Consider the following 16245-nt stretch of genomic DNA (forward strand, 5'->3'; position numbering starts at 1 on the left):
GGTTGTCTCCAATAGTGGTCTCACTCAGAGTAGACCAACTGAAATTATTGACCATAACTAATTTAGGTCCATTAATTTCATCGGATCTACTCTGAGCAGAATTTAATTGGTTACACTTCTTTAAATGTTTTTTAAAAAAATAAATAAATAAATAAATAAATAAAACGTTCCTTTACATAAAACAAGCCTGTAATTAGAAACATGCATTTTAAATACTCTCCTTTGTAAAATAAATAAATAGAAATAAATCAGAATAATGAATACTTTGTCGTGTTAAAAAAAGCAGCAAAATCTGCAGTTAAGAGAGTTGTGTTTTGAGTGCTCCCACGTGTGAAAAAACAAAAGCTTGCCATTAAATGCAGTTTTCAATACTCCCCTGCATTTTAAAAATAATAATAATCACCATCATATTTTAAGTCTGAAGGGAGGCACATTCTGGCCACACTGGAAGTTAGCACCTCCAGGGAAAACATCATGGCAAGGGGACAACCACTTGGCCCCAATCCATCAGTCCAGCATTGTTCACTGGATTCGGTGACCAATCCAATGCCCATGGTGGGAAGCCAAGAAGTAGGGCCTGAGCACAACAGCAATATTCTTCCCTCAAGCAACTCCCAGCAGCTGGTATCCAGAGGCAATACCACCTATAATGGTGGAGCTGCTCCAACTCTTGATTTCTTCTTCCCACTTGTCTACTAGACAGTAGTAAGCCTGCGATCAGAGACGGCTTCCTATTTTAATACCTGTATGGCAATTATCAGATTGCAGGCACTTCCTAAGTGTTAAATCATATTTTTGAAAATATATATATATAATGCTTCCCTGGTGTTAAAAGAAAGAAAGAAAGTGAAACACAAACCCTTTAATTAGTACAGTAGCAGAGCATGAAGCGTTGCCATAGCTCTCCAGGCCTGATCTGCTAGTTTACAGCATGCATGGGATCTTTTTTCCCCCTGCTGAGGAGTGGCCTTGAATCTTATCAGCTCATTTTGACTAATCCGCAGATTGTCTCAGCACTGAGAGCCGGGCAAAGGACGTCAAGGCGCTCATTGCAACCATGGCATAATCAGGGGGCTCTAATCACACCCTGTTAATTATTTTAATTGTTAAATATGGAACTGGAAAACAAGGATTGGGGATTAATGGCCATTATAGCTCTTCATTATCCGACACAGCAGTTTCAGTTTCCAGAAGGGGCAGGACAAAAATGGAAACACTGGCAGGGATCGTAATTTTGACAAAGCAATCACCTGAGTAAGGCATTTGCTTTTAATTGAAAGTGCTACATGCTGTTGCTTGCTGCTGCCACCATGAGATTTTATTACTTTAACATATATCCTGAAAGCTGATTTGAGGGTTCATTCCTGGCATGCACATCCATACACCCACAAGACTGAGGCGCATAAGATCACACAAGGTGTGGATAGAGCAGATAAGGAAAGGTTGCATTTTTTTCTCTCTCCTAGCAAAAGAGCTCAGGAACACTCAATGAAGCTGAATGTTGGTGGTCCACCTGCACATTTTATGGGGATGAGGTAATGGATTCAGACAAGGTATGGTGGTTGGAGATGGTATGGTTTTTAGAGCCAGCCCTGGATAGCTCCAGATAAGTCCATCTTGACAGCATGTCTCCAGCCTGAGGAGGTCACATTGTCCTCCTCTGACTCTAAAAACCTCACCAAAGCCCCAGCAGAACCACAGTCTCCCTGCACCCCTGGAGTAATTGGCAGTTGAAGCAGGCTAGTCCTCTTTAACAGAAGATACATCTCTTATTGGAGACAGGACAAGCTCCATATAAGGCTCCTTCTGAGGCTGCCTGTTGCTGAAGCAACATTTGAGCTGTGCTCTGTGCTCTGTCCAAGGTCCTGGCCCCCAGCCTCACCTTACTTTGACTTGCATTGATTTGCTTGGGGCCCCAGATGTAGCTGGACTACAACTCCTATGTCCCTGACCCCTGGCTGAGCTGGCTAGGGATTATGGGAGTTGGAGTCCTGCAATACAGGGAGGGTCACATAGTCCCTGATCTATCAAGAGGCATTGCTTGCTGGAAGAGTTCCTAAAAGGCCAACATCATTATTTTAAAAGAAAACAGACTTAGCTTTAAAAACTGTGAGTATAAGACTGTGTATACACCGCACATTAATCCACATTGAATCACAACCTGGGAGTAAGATGGGTTATACATATATTAAATAAATAATGTTAAAGAACCCCAAGAACTTTGGGAAATGTAGTTTGCCCTGCCAGTTCCTAGCACCTGCAACAAACTACAGTTCCCAGGATTCTTCAAGGTGGGTGAGAAATCTGCTTTAAATATCCTTTAAATGTCTGTGTATGCAACAAACATTTAACGCACCCCACTCAAAGAATCCCAAGAACTGTAGTTTACTCCACAGAGAACTTCCATTCCTAGCATCCACAATGAACCGCAGTTTCCAAGATTCTTTGGGGAGGGTGGTAAATATGGTTTAAATGTCCATGTCCACACCATACATTCAAAACAATAACCCCTATGAATCCTGGGAACTGTAGTTTACCCCAGAGCTCCAGTTCCCAGCACCCATAATAAACAACAGTTCCCAGGATTATTCAGGATCGATAGGTAAATGTGCTTTGAATGTCCCTGTACATATCATACGTATAATCTTCCCCATGAGAATCCTGGGAACTATAGTTTATCCCACACAGAACTTTCATGCCCAGCACACATAACAAACCACAATTCTCATTATTCTTCAGGGTGAGCAGGAAGTGCACTTTAAATATCCTTTAAATGTATACATCAAACATTTAAAACAAACATCCCAAAGAATCCTGGCAACTGTTGATTATCCTACATGGAGCTCCCTTTCCAGGCACCCACAACAAACCATAGTTCGCAGGATTCATCAGAGTGGGGGAGAAATGCACTTTCAATGTGTGTTTAACATATGGAGTGTATGCCTCAGTACGAAAACCCTAAATGAGCTAGTTTCTTGCCTCTGCAAATGGGGGGGGGGGAGAGAGAGAGTTTACAATGATGTTACCTCCCCTGACGGGCTGCAGAAAAACCTCTGCGCTTTTATTTTTGCTCAGCCGAGTGGTTCTGACCTGCTCTATAATTACGTTACTTTCTACCTACTGCGCGGAGGCATTTTTGCTGCGATGCACCTCGTTCGGCTCCCTCGCGGGTCCCCGCCATGCCGTCACTCAAACGCTTTTCAAACCAGTGATGTAGAAATCAAAAAAAGGAACAGAGGGAGGGGGGTAATGGGCTAAAGACACACTGGGAGTAAGTGCTCCTGTTTCAAACCCCCCTCTCTTTCACTTTCTCTCTCTCTCTCTTTTTTACCTCCCATCTCTGGCTCCCCATTAAAAAAAAAACCCTCTCTCTTTTTAAAAAACGTTATTCATTTAATCTCCACCGCATGAGAATGCAAACGATAATGAAAGGTTGGGGGACGGATTATTAGGAGCTGTTGATTTCAAGAGGGAGGGAGGGAAAGAAGCCGAGATATGGGGGGAAGAGGATAATTTGACATTTACTCTGACTGATCTAAACTGATTTGGGTATATTTATGGCTTATAAAGTGTTTAGAAGGATTGAAAGGGGCTGAGAGGAGGGGTGGGGGGAAGTCATGAGAGAGAGGCAGACAGCAGAATAAAAGAGGGGAAAGGTGCAATGTGGGGAAGGAAAAAATAGATTTGACTTTTAAACAAGACCTTTGCTTAATTTATTTATTTTTTATTTATAAAAAAAAAACAGGTTAGATGAAGTACTTGCTCATAAGTTATTCATGGGTTATGTGTGTGGGGGAACTTTCTCTGCCTCTACTTTTAGCACAGGGGGTGTAAGGGGTGCTGATTCCTTGAGTCAGGGAGCAGAGCTGTAGCTCAGGGGTTGAGCAGCTGCTTTGCATGCAGAAGGTCCCAGGTTCAGTCCCCAGCGGCACCTCCTGGTAGGGCTGCGAAAGACTCCCAAGTCAAATCTACAACCTCCTGAAATGTTGAACCAGCTGCCTAGCCCTAGTACTTCTGTGCCACAGGGAAAAGGAAGAACCACAATTCTTACTTAGGTATTGGGTTTGTAGAGACCAGAGGCAACAAACCAGAGTACGGGATTTGCGGCAAAGTGTCTCCAAACAGTGCCATGTTGCCAGCAAAAATGTTTTTGTCATTTTGAGGGGGGGGTGTCTGTCTAGAACTCAAGAGCAAACGGACTGATTGAATGAGAAGGAAGTATGGTGAACTTACACAAGCCTAGAAAACCATATCCTACCACTCTAAAACAGTTAACGAAAAGGCTTTGGTGGTGGTCCTACTTAGTCAGTTACCAATTTGCCCAGGCTGGCAAAGCCCATACCATCACTGAAAACCTTATCACGCCTTGCATAAAGACATAGTCGAAGGTATATTGGATGGGAAAGGTATGAAGCTAGTAGGCACAGTTCCTTTGTCAAATAACACAATCTCGTGAAGAATCGGGGACTTAGCAGAGGACGTGAAAGCTATTTTACTTTCACAAATAAAATGCACTGAATTTTAGGTTCAAATGGATGACTCAATGGATGTGGCCGGGTTAGCAATTCCAATAGTATTTATTTGTGCACTACCATTACTTGAAGTCTTTTTCAAGAGAATCTGCTTCTCTGCAAGCCGTTACTGACTATCACAAGTGGTGCTGAAATTTTTCAACTTAATAGGTGAGGGGCATCCCATGGGATAATGAACATGAAAGTAATTAATTTTATCAAATAATACAAAGCTATTCAAAATGTTGTGTGGTGACATGGGGAGTCTGCGCACGTCTTTACTTCTTCACACAGAAGTAAGGTATATTTCTCATGGCAAAATTTGGACTTGACTCTTTGAAATGAGGGCTGAAGTCAGAAACTTCAGCCCTCATTTCAAAGTCAGATGATCACTTCGCTTTGGGAGACAGGTTGCGTGAGGAGCATTGGCTCATGCGCAGAACAGGCACCTCTGGTTACGGACATCAATTTGACATCAGATTCTGCTATAAAAGATAATTTTGAAACTAAGAAGTCACTATCAGAATTTTGGTGTCAGCTAAAAGACGAATTTAAAATTTCATCAGATAAAGCAAAAATAACCCTGCCATTGCAACAATTTAGTTATGTGAATCAGGGTTCTCTACCTATGTGGCTACTAAAACAAAATACAGCTCTCATCTTAATGCAAAGCCTGGTATTCGGTTGCAGATGTCTCAGATTCAACCACATATAGCTACATTGTGCGAATCAAAACAGTCCCACCCCTCTCATTAGAATCTAAGTTCTGGGGCTATGCTTTATCATTCTTTTTTGATGTCAGGTGCCATTTCTTTTGTTTTGCAACTGTAAAAATGGTTTTAAATACCATATGAGTAACATATTGTGGATTTACACTGCTTTGAATTCATTCTTAAATGTTTTACCTTACTTTATTTTTTTCCGTTTTTATTTTTGTTTTTTGTTTATGTAGTTAAGCAAGTCTCCTTTTCTCTGAAATTAGTGGAGAAAATAATATTTTGAATGCAATAAAACGATATTTAACATGCCCAAATGCAGAAATCGTTGGACCCACTACTAGCCTTGTTCACATGCAAGGTAAGTCCCTAATTCACTGAGGATTTGAGACACATCGGCCACCCTCACCGTGCTTACCTCACTAGCTCCTCATTGTACAAGGACTGTGTAGACTCCCTTCCCAAAATGTAGACTTTGCCTTTCAGGACAGAGACCTGTACTGTCCCTTCCACAAGTTCTTGGGATTGGACAATGCAATGGCGGATGTAGTCACACTCTGGGCTGTACCAGAAACCTGCAGCAGAAAAGGAGAACAGACAGGGTGAAAGTCATCAGTGGCACCCTCATAAGAATATACAGTAAGAATGTAAGAAGAGTCTGCTGGATCAGTCCAGTGGCCCATGTAGTTCAGTGTCCTGCTCTCACAGTGGCCAACTAGCATTGCTGCCTTCAGCTGTGGAAGCAGAGCATAGCCATGGTGGCTTTTAGATACCAATTGCGTCCTCCATGAATTTGTCTAATCCTCTTTTAAAGCCATCCAAGTTGGTGGCCACCACTGCCTCCTGTTGGAGTGAGTCTCACAGCTTAACTATGTGTTGTGTGAAGAAGTCCTTCCTTCTATCTGTTCCGAGTCTTCCGATACTCAGCTTCATTGGCTTTTATGATTTAGTCAGCTGCTCCTGCACAAGGCAGCTTATCACACTCAAAATCTGATCAATCCGCATAAAGTTTCAGTTGATATTAGCTCCCGGCAGAGAAACACCTTCAGCACAATGGAGCTGTCCAAGGTCCTAGTGTCACCTGCCCTCTGCTTGCATTGGATACTGTCTGCATCCCATGCTAGCCTCATGTTCCCATGGAAACGAACACTTCAGGTTGTGTGTGGAGGGTTTGGCTTCCTTTACTACCTTAAATGTGGTCCAACTTCAAGCTCTGGCCCTCCATATGTTTGCTGAGCTACACAGATAATGTAGGACTTCACCCTTGTTGATCACATGGGAAACTGCCTTTTACTGAGTCAGACTACCGGTCCATCAAGCACAGTATTATCTACATGGACTGGCAGTGGCTTTCCAGGGTTTCTGACAGCCCTGGAGACACATATGACACTTACCTGGACAGAGGAACACATATGACACTTCTTTACAATGGGTGGTATCCCGGCCATACAAAAGTTTATAATTTCTGTATCTCAAAACACACCCTCTCCATCCAAAAAAGGAAGAGGCATTATCACAATTCAAGGACACATTCCAGCAAGGAACTGCTGACCACTGCCACGTGTGGTGAGCTGCATTCCTGCAGCTTCTCTAGTAAAACACCAGAAGGTTGTAAACCAGAGCCAGTGAGGGGGTGTGGCCTGAAGAAGTGTGGCCTGGGGAGAGTCATGAGGGCCAGGTAAAGAGAAGCACAGAACCACATTTGGCCCTCCTCTCACTCCTTGAGTAAAAACAATTAGAACCACAGAACTTTAGATCATAGAACCCCCTGCAATGCAGGAATCTATGTCCACCAGTGGTAACCATTCATAACGTTGGGAAGCTAGGCATGGATTTAGGGAACATAGGGAGGGTCTTGACATCCTGCCAGTGCTGGGTGGTGGGAAGAAGTCAGGAGCTAAGAACCAGAGGTCAGGACCGAAAAGCAACCATGTCGGAAGGATCTGAAGAGCAATGTTAGACACATGAAGTGTAGGTGGGTTCCCATGAGGTAAGGCAAAATGATAACATCAAGAACCTTTATTGAACTACATAACTGGAAAACAGAGGCAAAGCAACTACTTATATACATTTCTGAAAGCCTGGGCCACTCCCACTCCCAATGTGATTGGCTGTCTATACTCCCAAACTGCGAATCATGACTCAACAGTTCAAGGGCCAATGGCAGAGGCCCAAATCCTGAAATGTTCTGTGATTGGACAACATGTATCGAATCAGAACACAGGAGCTCAGAATCCTTAGCCTGAGTCAAGCTCAGGCAAACACAGACCACTGAATACATAACAACACACATGCTTGAAGTCAAATAAAGCTTGTCAGGAATTGCCACTGAGACAAGAAACCCTGTTAATTCTCCCTGCCTAGGAGGAGTCAATGGCCAACCTCGGTGAAGTCAGCCAGGAACGTTCTTTGCAGAGAAACTGCAGTGATAAGGCTTGCCACAAGGGAGCCAGCAGTTACTGGCTCTTCACAGGACAAGTGATGCAACTTGCCACATAGAGCAGTGGTCAGCAGTTTCTGTTGCTCCCATCTTTTCCACTCTCCACGCCACCCCCCATCCATCTTTCTTCACCAATCTCCAAAATCTTTGCCTCGGCTTCTGAAATTGGGGGGCACTGAGTTGCTCCCGACTCCACAAATCACATTCAGAAAAGAAATGAGGAAGGCAAAAGTAATGGAGACACCTTTTGTCTCTCCCAACATTTCCAAAACCCTTGCAGGTCACTGCTGGAACATGACAAAGAGGCAGAATCTTGGTAATCGGCAATAATATACATGTAACATTACCAAAGACCATCTGGGGGGAATCACCTGAAACCAGGCAGCTGCGGTGCCTGGAACAGATGGCAGGAAGCATTCAGGTGGGTATGCATTTCCATGGGCAAGGCTTCCTGACTACAGAGGGGAACAGGAACACCAGCAACAAATTCAATCTCACAAGAGGAACAGGAGCAGCTTGGACAGAATTTTGACCAAGAGCTGGAGACAATCAAGGATGGGAATTGGAAGACAGGAAACAAAGCCTTCTCAAGCCATATTTCCCTGTGGAAACCACTCTCTAGCTCCCAATCAGAGCAAATGGCAATTCGGGTTTTCTCTGGATGGACGTTTGCTCCGATTTAGCAATAAAAGAGCAAGTTTTCCATGGGAAAGGAGCAGGGCATGGGGAAAACCACTCAGACCCATGCCTAGAAAGCATGGGTCAAGTAGAAAACCACTCGGATCTGTGCTTTCTAGCCACAGGACTTTGAACAGGCATGAATTTCCCCAAAGAATCCCGGGTGCTGGGCATTGCTGGGAGACCCCTATTCCCTTCTTCACAATCACTCCTTCTTCACAAGGAACTCTGAGAAATGTGCAGGGAAGACGGATCTCCTAACAACTTTCATTATTATTATTATTATTATTATTATTATTAATAATAATAATAATAAAATTTGTATACTACCCTATACCAGTAGGTCTCAGGGCAGTTCACAAACACAAAGTTACAATAAAAAAGCATAAAATACATAATGAAAATAATTTAAACCATTAACAATACTAATATATACAAACTAATAAAAAAATACTCCAGATCCCACAGTTCTTTGGGGGGAAGCCATGCCTGTTTAAAGTGGCATGAAAATGGTTAAAATGTAGAGAGTCATGGCTTCCCCCAAAGAATCCTGGGAAATGTAGTTTCTTAAGGATGCTGAGAGGTGTTAGGAGGCCCCCACATTCTTCTCACAAAGCTCCAATTCCCAGCATTCCCTGGGAAGAGAGATTGACTGTTAAGACACTTTCCCCTAAACTAAAAAATCCCAAATGCTGCAACCTTTCTTCATAAGGGGAGTCACTCCATCCCACCTTGATCATGTTAGTTGCTCTTTTCTGAACGTTTCCATATTCTACAATATCCTTCCGGAGGTGAGGTGACCAGAACTGTACAACGGTTTCCCAAATGCAGTTGCAACAAATATTTGTTCCTCAGTCCCAACCACAGACACAGGCTCTTCCTCTGCCATCAAGAAGTTACCTTTGAAACAGAAACCCTTGGTGGTGCTATCCGCCCCCCTCCTCCAATCTGTCGTGCTTCTGCTGTCTTGGAGGCGAAACTGAACGTGATAATTGGTCTTCCTGACTCTGAAGAGATAAGGCTTTTTGGAGCAAGTGAACTTTCTACAGAGGGTTCTCTTCAGAGCTCAGGGGTCTTTATCGGGCTAGGAGATCAGGACCCATCTGTCCCAGGTGGGCTCACCTTCCCCATCTCTTTCATATATCAAGTAACCTCATGCCGTCACTCAAGCAAGGGAGGGGGGCAGTCTCACCTTTCCCTACAGATCATGGCTAAGGGGGCATCTGTCTACCCTGAGCTGCCTCCTTTCCATTGTCAACAGCCCTCTGGTGGGAGGGAGTTCAGACCCTGGAAAACACAGGACACAGGAAGGTACCATATCCTGAGTCAGGCCATTGGTCTATCTGCTAGCTCATAATTGTCTGCACTGACTGCACACAGCTCTCCAGGGTTTCTTGCAGGGATTTCCTCTCTCACCAATGGTAGGACCAGCCCATCTTCTTAAAGGTAAAGACAGTTCTCTTCCTGAACGCTGCCCTGGATTAGTTGCTACCCCTGCCGCCAATTAGTCCATAAGGCTGCCAGAGGAACAGACAGAGGATGAAAGAACTATCCTATTTCACTGTTTTTGGTGATCAGGACAGTTTATCCCTTTAATCCCTTTGCACTCTCACATACACACAGGTGGCTCCCACGCCGCTGCCACCGCAGTTGGCTTTTCATTCCCAGCTGGCTACAAGTGCTGATGCAGTGAGCAAAACATGTTTGCCTAGGCCACACTGTAATTGCTTTTATAATTGCATTGAATCAAAGGTGGTCAACCTGTGCCTGGGTTAATACAGAACTGCAACGGCAAGAAGGGATTTGCATCATGGAATACTCTGGCGTAGACATTTAAATAAATCCCTGCACCTAGAAATCTAGCATGTGGGCAGGAAGACTAGGCTTCCTTTCTAATAGCACAAAGGTTCATCATGCAAGCCCACACCTACTTACTGAAATGCAAACCTCAGACACAGGCTTATTTTATTATCCAGATAGATAAGCATAGAATACTATGCATTCGGGGAAATGTAGGAGGGTATGCTGCCTGATGTCAAAAGGCAGAGAGTTCCAAAGGGCAGATGCTAAGATTGATCTCTTACAGATGCAGAATGGACATTATGAGGCACCTGGAAAAGTTCCAGTTCCACTGATTGAAGTAGCTGATTGGGTAGAGATGAGCTAAGGTGGCCTTGCAGGTACGGTAAATTAATCATCATGATTACTATTAAATGTATTAATATCCTGCCTTTCGTAGGTGCCACCACACTATTATTTTGTTGATATATATGAAATCAAAATTGTTTCACTTGCTTTTGCCTCTGTCCCTGCCCACTGCCAGCACATGGCCCCCAGAAAGCTCCCTGGAAGTCAAAGAGGCCCTTGGGCCTAAAATCTTCCATCCCACCCCCACCCGCAGTTCAACATAATCGCTTCCTTAAAACACCCTTACTCCCTTTTTCTACATCCGCTATTCCTCCTCCGGCCCCCAATCTGCCCCTTCAAAGCAAATTTCCTATTCAACGGGACGCTGCCCCCCCTTTCTTAGCCACCTTCCCACTTTGTAAGAGTAATTCCACTCCTAATCCTCGCAGTGGAGGGGCCATGGGAGAGATGGCACCATTTCCAACACCTGGCTTCTACCTGGCAGCGAGAGAGAACAAAACGGGGGAAGTCTCTCGCATTTGCCGTGCCACCTTTCCCACAGCACGATGGGGAGCAGGGGAGGGGGGTTTTGTGGGGGGGGAGGGAGGGAAATGACAACCGCTAATTGCCTTAAATTCAGAGAGACTAGTTACAATAATTAGGTGTTTAAGGAAGACAGGGGCATGAAAGCCTGGCCTCCAGCAGGTTCCCTCTGCTGAGTGGAGTCCTCTGTGATCTGCAATATTGTTATTTGGCCTATGTTTATTTTATTTTTTTTAGGAAAGAAAATGCCATTTTTAAAAAATAATAATAATAATAATCTTCTCCTCTTTGCCTAAATGGTTTATTTATCATCTTGCAAATGGTTTCTGTTCTTAGAATGGAAAACATCATATGCCTGGAGTGGGCACGGCTTTGAGGGTTGGTTTTTAAAAAAATAAAAAATAAAAACCTAAATGGCTTTTTTATTTAAAAGAAGAGGTGTTTTATGCTGGCACTGAACTTTGATTCTCCAGAGGTATGTTCCCACCCTGTTGCAAAAGCTCAAGGCAAGCTGCAAATGATAGGACCTGTTCTGTGTCGAATGTTCTCCAACAGACTTCTTAAGAAAAGAAAGAGACTGTTGGATCAAGCCAACAACCCATCTAGCACAGTGTCCTGTTCTCACATTGGCCACCCAGATGTTTATGGGGAACCTACAAACAGGACTCAAACACAATAGCCTCCTCACCTCCTGTGGTTTCCAACAACTGGCATTCAGAACCATTACTGCCTCTAACCATGGCGGTAGAATGTGATGGGACAAAACAACAACAACAAATCACAAAAAAACTGCTTGAACACAGACCTAGTAATCTCAGACCTGTGCCTAGAAAGCACAGCCCCAAGCAAGACAGTTCTCTATGTTCCTATTTAATTCAGCCCTCTGTTTAGAACAATGAGGACTAGAAGCTTTTTATACATGAAGGACCACAGCTCAGTGGCACAGTGCATGCTTTGCTTGCGAGAAGGCTGCAGGCTGAATCCCTGACATCTCCAGGCAGGACTGGGGGAAGACTCCTGCCTTAAACCCTGAGGAGCCTCTGCTAGTCAGTGCAGACAACATTGAACTAGATGGACCGCTGGTCCGGCTCTGTTTAAGGCAGCTTCCTGTGTATTTAATTTTATTTTTTAATCTGGGAAACAGACTGAAGAAGGGCAAATAAACATAGATCTACCACCAATACCCTCTCATAATGGAGGGGCTTCCCATGCCAGCCTCCATCTGGAATGTCACAGCCTCCAGCCTCCAGCACAGCCATTCTTTCTGCCCCTCCTCTTCTTTTCACCCTCCAAATTGCAGCAATTCTGTAATAGCTGGCCCTGCTGACCACAGGACTGATTGAAATGTCAGAGGTAACAGTCTCCTTGTCTCCCCGCTCCCACTCTCTCTCTCTCCCCCCCCCCCCAAAAAGCCTTCTCAGAGCTACCTTTGCAAACCAGAAATTTCACCTGCCATTTCCCATGGTTTGCTCATACAAAAGATGACCAGATCCTCAATCATGGGGAGTGAGGGGGAAAGGGGGGTGCACAGTGCCCCAGTGTGGGCTCAGCCTCACATAGCAGGTTTCCTTCAAGAAGGAAAGGAGGAACAAATTAAACCACAAAGATCCAACAATATTTTGCTGGAGCAACAACAAAATCTGCTTCTTAAAAATCCTAACTAGATTATCTCCAATCAAGCATCTCCCCCCAGTGCACCAAATTCTATAGTACTTCCAAAAAAAAACCTTGGGTTGATTGAACTAAGTCCTACTCACTGCACACCCATTGAAAAAAAAAGGGGTCAGAAAAGGGCAAGGAAAATGATCAATGGGATGGAGCAATTCCCCTATGAGAAAAGGATGTAGCATTTCAGACTTTTTTAGTTTAGAGAAAAGGCAAGTTAGAGGCAACATGAAAGCTGTTTATATAAATGATGTATGGCATAGAAAAAGTGAACAAAGAAAAGGTTTTCACCCTTCCTCCTAACATTAAGGACTCAGCTACACAGCTCCAATAAAACATTTTAAATGTCTTGTAAAGGGCAATATACAAATGTGACACTAGATGACAACAGTGAGCTATGCCAAATTCAATGTACTTTTCAAAACTTTTTTCCCAAAGCATTTTCACAGCATTTTTTAAAATACGTGTGTAGATTCCACCTAAAACTTGTGGACATCCAATCGAGATGAATGTTGGAAGATTCGGGACACATAAAAGGAAGTCATTCTCAACACAGCAAAGAGTTACATAAACTATGGTACTTGCCCCTGCAGCGAGTGGTGATAGCTACCAACTTGAATGGCTTTAAAAGAGGGTTGGACAAATTCAAGGAGGAGGATAAGGCTGCCCATGGCTACTAGCCACAATGGCTATGCTCTGCCTCCAGGACTTTAGGCTGCAGCAATGCTTTTGAATACCAGTTGCTGGAAAACACAGGAGGGGAGGAGTTCTCTTGTGGGTTCTGCTTGCAGGTTTCCCACAGACATCTGGTTGGCTACTGTGAAAATAGGATGCTAAACTAGATGGGCCATTGGCCTGATCCAGCAGTGCTCTTATTATATTCTTAAATTAATGGGCCTACATTAGCCATGCTTTCAGGCTGCAGGGAAGAGGTGGGAAGCCTGTGGCTCCTCCATTTGTTACTCGACTACAATTCCTATCATCCCTGACCACACTGGCTGCAGGAGCTGATGGGAGCTGGAGTCCATTCAGCATTGGGAAAGCCTCAGGCCTTCCTTCCCTGCTGCAGGGAGATTGGAAAGACCTGGGGGAGATGGAGCAGCAGCAGGGAGCTGTCCAGCACCAATTGCAAACATGTTCCACTCATAGAGTGCTTGCTAGTTTCCAAGAAAGCAAAACTACAGGAGGGGAATCAGGTTTTCGGGAACCCAGAGAGCTGCCAGGGAAGGGAGATACTGATCCAGCTCAACTAAAGGCCTATAGTCTCATGCAGGCTTGATGCTAGAGTCTTGTCTCTCAAGCAGAGCTGCTCACAGTTTAAAGGGGTGAGGTTCTAATGGAAGGAAGCCAAGCACTTTAATAGTGTTGGAATGGCCTCAGCTTTCTTCAAAGGGGGCAATTTGCATCTGTGGAACAGGCAAAGATATTGGTGCTCCATAACACTCATTCTGCATTTCCAATAAATTGATCTATTAGCATAGCAGCACACAACCGTTGGAACTCCCTGCCTATTGACACAAGGCAGGTGCCTTCACTGTAGTCTTTCCAACACCCGCTGAAAACATTTTTATTTAGGCAAGCCTCTCCAGATATGTAGAATGCTGGCAGGCATTTGAATGTGGTTTTTAGCTTATCGATTATTTTTGTTATTATTTTTTGAATGTTTGAAATAATTGTTTTCAAACTGTTGTACTGAAATTTCATTGTTTCACTTGTTTTGAAAAACCGTATTTAAAAACAAAACACCTGCATGAAAAACATGCTGGAACTGCTATGTCACCAAATGAAAACCACTCCCTATAGCCATCTAAGTTGAAGAGAAAATAACTTTTTTGCTTGAGGGCAACATTCCCTTCTGGGCACCCACTTGAGGGACAGGTGCCCATGGTGGTGGTGGCGGGGGTCAGAGACAAAATTGGGTGGAGCAATGGGATGTCGATTTTGGGTTGTCTCCAACTGAGTTCAACACAGATCAGACCCATGGACTGTAATGCAACTTAGTTATGCCTACCAAATTCAATGTGTCTGAATAGGACTGGGACTGGTGACAACTCTTTACCTTTGTACAGCAGGCTAGTTTCTATACACACAACTCTCTGTCCTCCATCCAGCAACGTAAAGGCAGGAAACACTTTCTAGTCAGGCTAAAAACATGTAAGGAAGGCGCAAAGCACAGCTGGTGGGATTGTGGCCTAGGGAGAGGTCAGAGGACCAGACAGAAAGTTCCAGATGTGTTGGGATGTCAGAGTTTTGTGGGTGCAAGTCACCCCTAATTCTTAAGGAACAAAGCAGAGTAAGGTCAAGGAAACCACCAAGAGAGATCGAAGACTGCAGACAAGGAGGGGAGGAGCCCCTCCTCCAGCTGTGTGCTGGTGGGCAGAGACCAAAGTAGTTTAAGATTTCAGGGTGGATGATGTAAGCAAACAGTAGAATGTTAGGTTTGCAAGCAGTTTGGAAAGCAGAGAAAGGTGGGGCAGAACATGATGTTGGCTGATGGTGGCAAGCTACTAAAAAGGAGATGGAGATAGCATGGTTTTTAGCTGTTCTTTGAATCCAATGCTGTGCTTATGGAACACTTCTTGGGAAGCGAATGCTCTGCAAGCACTTCATTTAGGTTCAGGTTGTATATATGTGTGGATAAACCATATATCATAAAGACACCACAGTCTCTGCTGTGCCTCATTGTCTGAAAGGAAACACGAGCACTGGGTAAAATGCACCTGCAACCCCTGGAATCCTACACTGCTGGAGAAGACAGGGGTGGAATGTAACAATAGCAAGTGTGTCAATTACACACAGAGACTCTGTTTCCCTTGAAAGGGATAGAATATTTGCAAATGCTTAACAGGAGAGGTGCAGTGAGCACTTCCAAGATATTTGCAGACCCCAAAATCCAGGCACTTACCTAAATTCATATAACACCACATTTTTGGCACAAAATGTTAATGTCTCAATGTATGCATTTCTAGATGCATCTTATTCCCCAAAATACAGGTTTTAACGAATTTTGGTCCTTTTGTGTGTTTTTTAAGCCAAGGACTGCATTGCAAGCTTCAGAGCCCTGCAAAAGGATAGCTGCATTCCAATCTTCACCTTAGTCAAAGATGCATGGATCAGGCCTGTTCACATCAAAATTGAATCCCTCAACCATCCCAGGTGGGGAATTATGACTTTGTTCTCCAGATGGTGACTTGTGCCTGGGAATTATCAATTTCATAACTTGGTTAGTGGCTGTGTCAGGAGGGGCCTTTGTAAAGAGGGGGGCCACAGGTTCAGACATGGCACTATATTGCAGATAGGAAGATTTACTAAGGCTGTTAGCCAATCACTGAAATCACAGTCTGATTTTGAATTGCTCCATCAGTATTGCACTTGCAGATGCTGCATAAAAAGAAGAGTTAGCAAAAAGCGTGCTTTTGTCACATGCTCAGATATCTAAACGTGATGTGCATCATCATGAGAAGAGGCATCCCCTCCTATGGGAGGAAGAGAAGGGGGAGACACCTCTTTTTAAAATTTTCTGGTTTTCCCCGTTTTTCCTTCTTCCTGTACACTTTGTGATACA

General features: G+C 44.0%; 1 protein-coding gene across 3 annotated transcripts in view; it reads right to left on the reverse strand.

Annotated features, from left to right (window-relative positions):
* Positions 1–16245, reverse strand: part of ASS1 (argininosuccinate synthase 1) — an 80827-nt gene that overhangs the window by 3969 nt on the left and 60613 nt on the right. For all 3 annotated transcript variants that reach the window (XM_033137637.1, XM_033137636.1, XM_033137638.1), the window contains one exon: positions 5646–5802. In XM_033137637.1, the coding sequence (XP_032993528.1) occupies positions 5646–5802 (157 nt within the window). The remainder of the gene's footprint in view (positions 1–5645; positions 5803–16245) is intronic.

The sequence above is a fragment of the Lacerta agilis genome, chromosome Z (assembly GCF_009819535.1).
Source record: "Lacerta agilis isolate rLacAgi1 chromosome Z, rLacAgi1.pri, whole genome shotgun sequence".
Classification (NCBI taxonomy): Eukaryota; Metazoa; Chordata; class Lepidosauria; order Squamata; family Lacertidae; genus Lacerta; species Lacerta agilis.